Source organism: Camelina sativa, unplaced genomic scaffold (assembly GCF_000633955.1).
Source record: "Camelina sativa cultivar DH55 unplaced genomic scaffold, Cs unpScaffold02243, whole genome shotgun sequence".
Lineage (NCBI taxonomy): Eukaryota > Viridiplantae > Streptophyta > Magnoliopsida > Brassicales > Brassicaceae > Camelina > Camelina sativa.
Window position 1 is genome coordinate 1 of NW_010923357.1, and position 1,568 is coordinate 1,568.

At 38.3% G+C, this 1,568-nt stretch overlaps 1 protein-coding gene across 1 annotated transcript; it reads right to left on the reverse strand.

Annotated features, from left to right (window-relative positions):
- Positions 1–4: 4 nt before the first annotated feature.
- LOC104774277 (probable pectinesterase/pectinesterase inhibitor 36) lies at positions 5–1,399 on the reverse strand (the record flags this gene model as incomplete). Its single annotated transcript, XM_010498918.2, has 4 exons — positions 920–1,399; positions 643–834; positions 406–537; positions 5–105 (listed from the first exon to the last, which is right to left on the reverse strand). Coding segments are annotated over exons 1-4 (717 nt in total), but the record flags the coding sequence as incomplete, so codon positions are not given.
- Positions 1,400–1,568: the final 169 nt, after the last annotated feature.

Sequence of the window (1,568 nt, forward strand, 5' to 3'; positions counted from 1 at the left end):
TCCGAGAGTACTTCTTCCAAGGCCGGCCCAAATAGTTCTTAAACCGGTCTTTAACCGCCTCGAATTCTGGTGCGGCCCTGACCCGCGAGTGTTGGATCGAAATACCTTTATTCCAGTAACACAATTTCATCAGAAAACCGGTTAATATTAACCATGTGTGTACGATTGAAGGAGTATTCAATATGAATTCCGGTTAACGTTGGTTTAAAAATTGTTTTCAATTCGATGATTTTAATTAGTTTCAGTTCAATTTTGGATATCAATCAGTACAATTTGATTCGGACTCGATTTTGGTTCTATTTTCTAAGTTGATGACCCTTAAATTTATAGTCAACAATTGGTCAAACCAGAGATTATTCTAAAAAATGGTTGTATTTTTTTTTTTCTTTTTTTATGAGAATTTACCTGTAGTTGCATGTGGGTCGTCTCTTCCTTGAGCTGTGATCATATTGCCTTGATGATCCATAGGCCGTCTCACAAATATATCACAGTTCTGAAAAACAGCAGCCGCATCTCCAAATATGAAATCAATGGTACCTATCCACCAAAAGTTTCCCAACATGCAAGTTCTCTTAATCCATTGTACGACGTTAGTTTCTATATGAATGTTAAATGTATTATATGTAGTAATATAGATGGTACCATAAATATGACAATCGCGGTAGAATTGACGAAGTGAATGTGTGAAAAGAGTATCTTGATATCCTTTGAAACTACACCGATAGAATAAAGACAAATCTGAGTTCACTCTCAACGCCACAGCTTGATGTTTGTGCGGTCCTGCTGTGTTCTCGAACGTCATGTCCCGCGCCCAAAATCCATCCCCAGACACCCCTAAATAACGAGTAAGCATTTAGATATCCAACATGCATACATGATTGATATATGAAGATTAGTATAACGTTTGTATATCTTATACCGAATGTTGCTGATCCATAAGTAGTGGAACCATCCGGGACGTTTCGGTTATTAGTGACGATTGTACGGTCCATACCGTCACCAACTAGCATGATGTTTTTCATGTGTCTATCTATTTCGATCTTTTCGTTGTAAACACCAGCTTTTATGTAGATTATCACTCTGTTCGTCCGACTTTTACCCATACTTGAAACGGCGGCTAATGCTTGGTTTATTGTACGATAAGTCGCAGAACCGTCCTGAGCCACCACAAAATCCGCCCTTGACCTTGTTGGATTCCATGATACTAACATTCCGCCGCTTTGGTTTGGTCTCGATGGTCCATGGTTTGGTCTCGTTAGTCCATGATTTGGTCTTGTTGGTCCATGTTTTGGTCTTTCTGGTCCATGATTTGGTCTCGTTGGTCCATGTTTTGGTCCTCCAGGTCTATGGTTCTGCCTAGCTGGTCCATGCAGCCCTACAAAATGTCATTATAGATCCATAATAAATAAACCATAATATCTCCACAAAAAAAAAACGCAGCCTACAATCGTTTTTAATAAATAATGCGTCTAGAAGAAATCAATCATTGCCCAATTTGACAAACAAACGATGCATTGATCATTTTATTTAATTATGTATACATGAGAATGTATGTTATATGTTCTTAC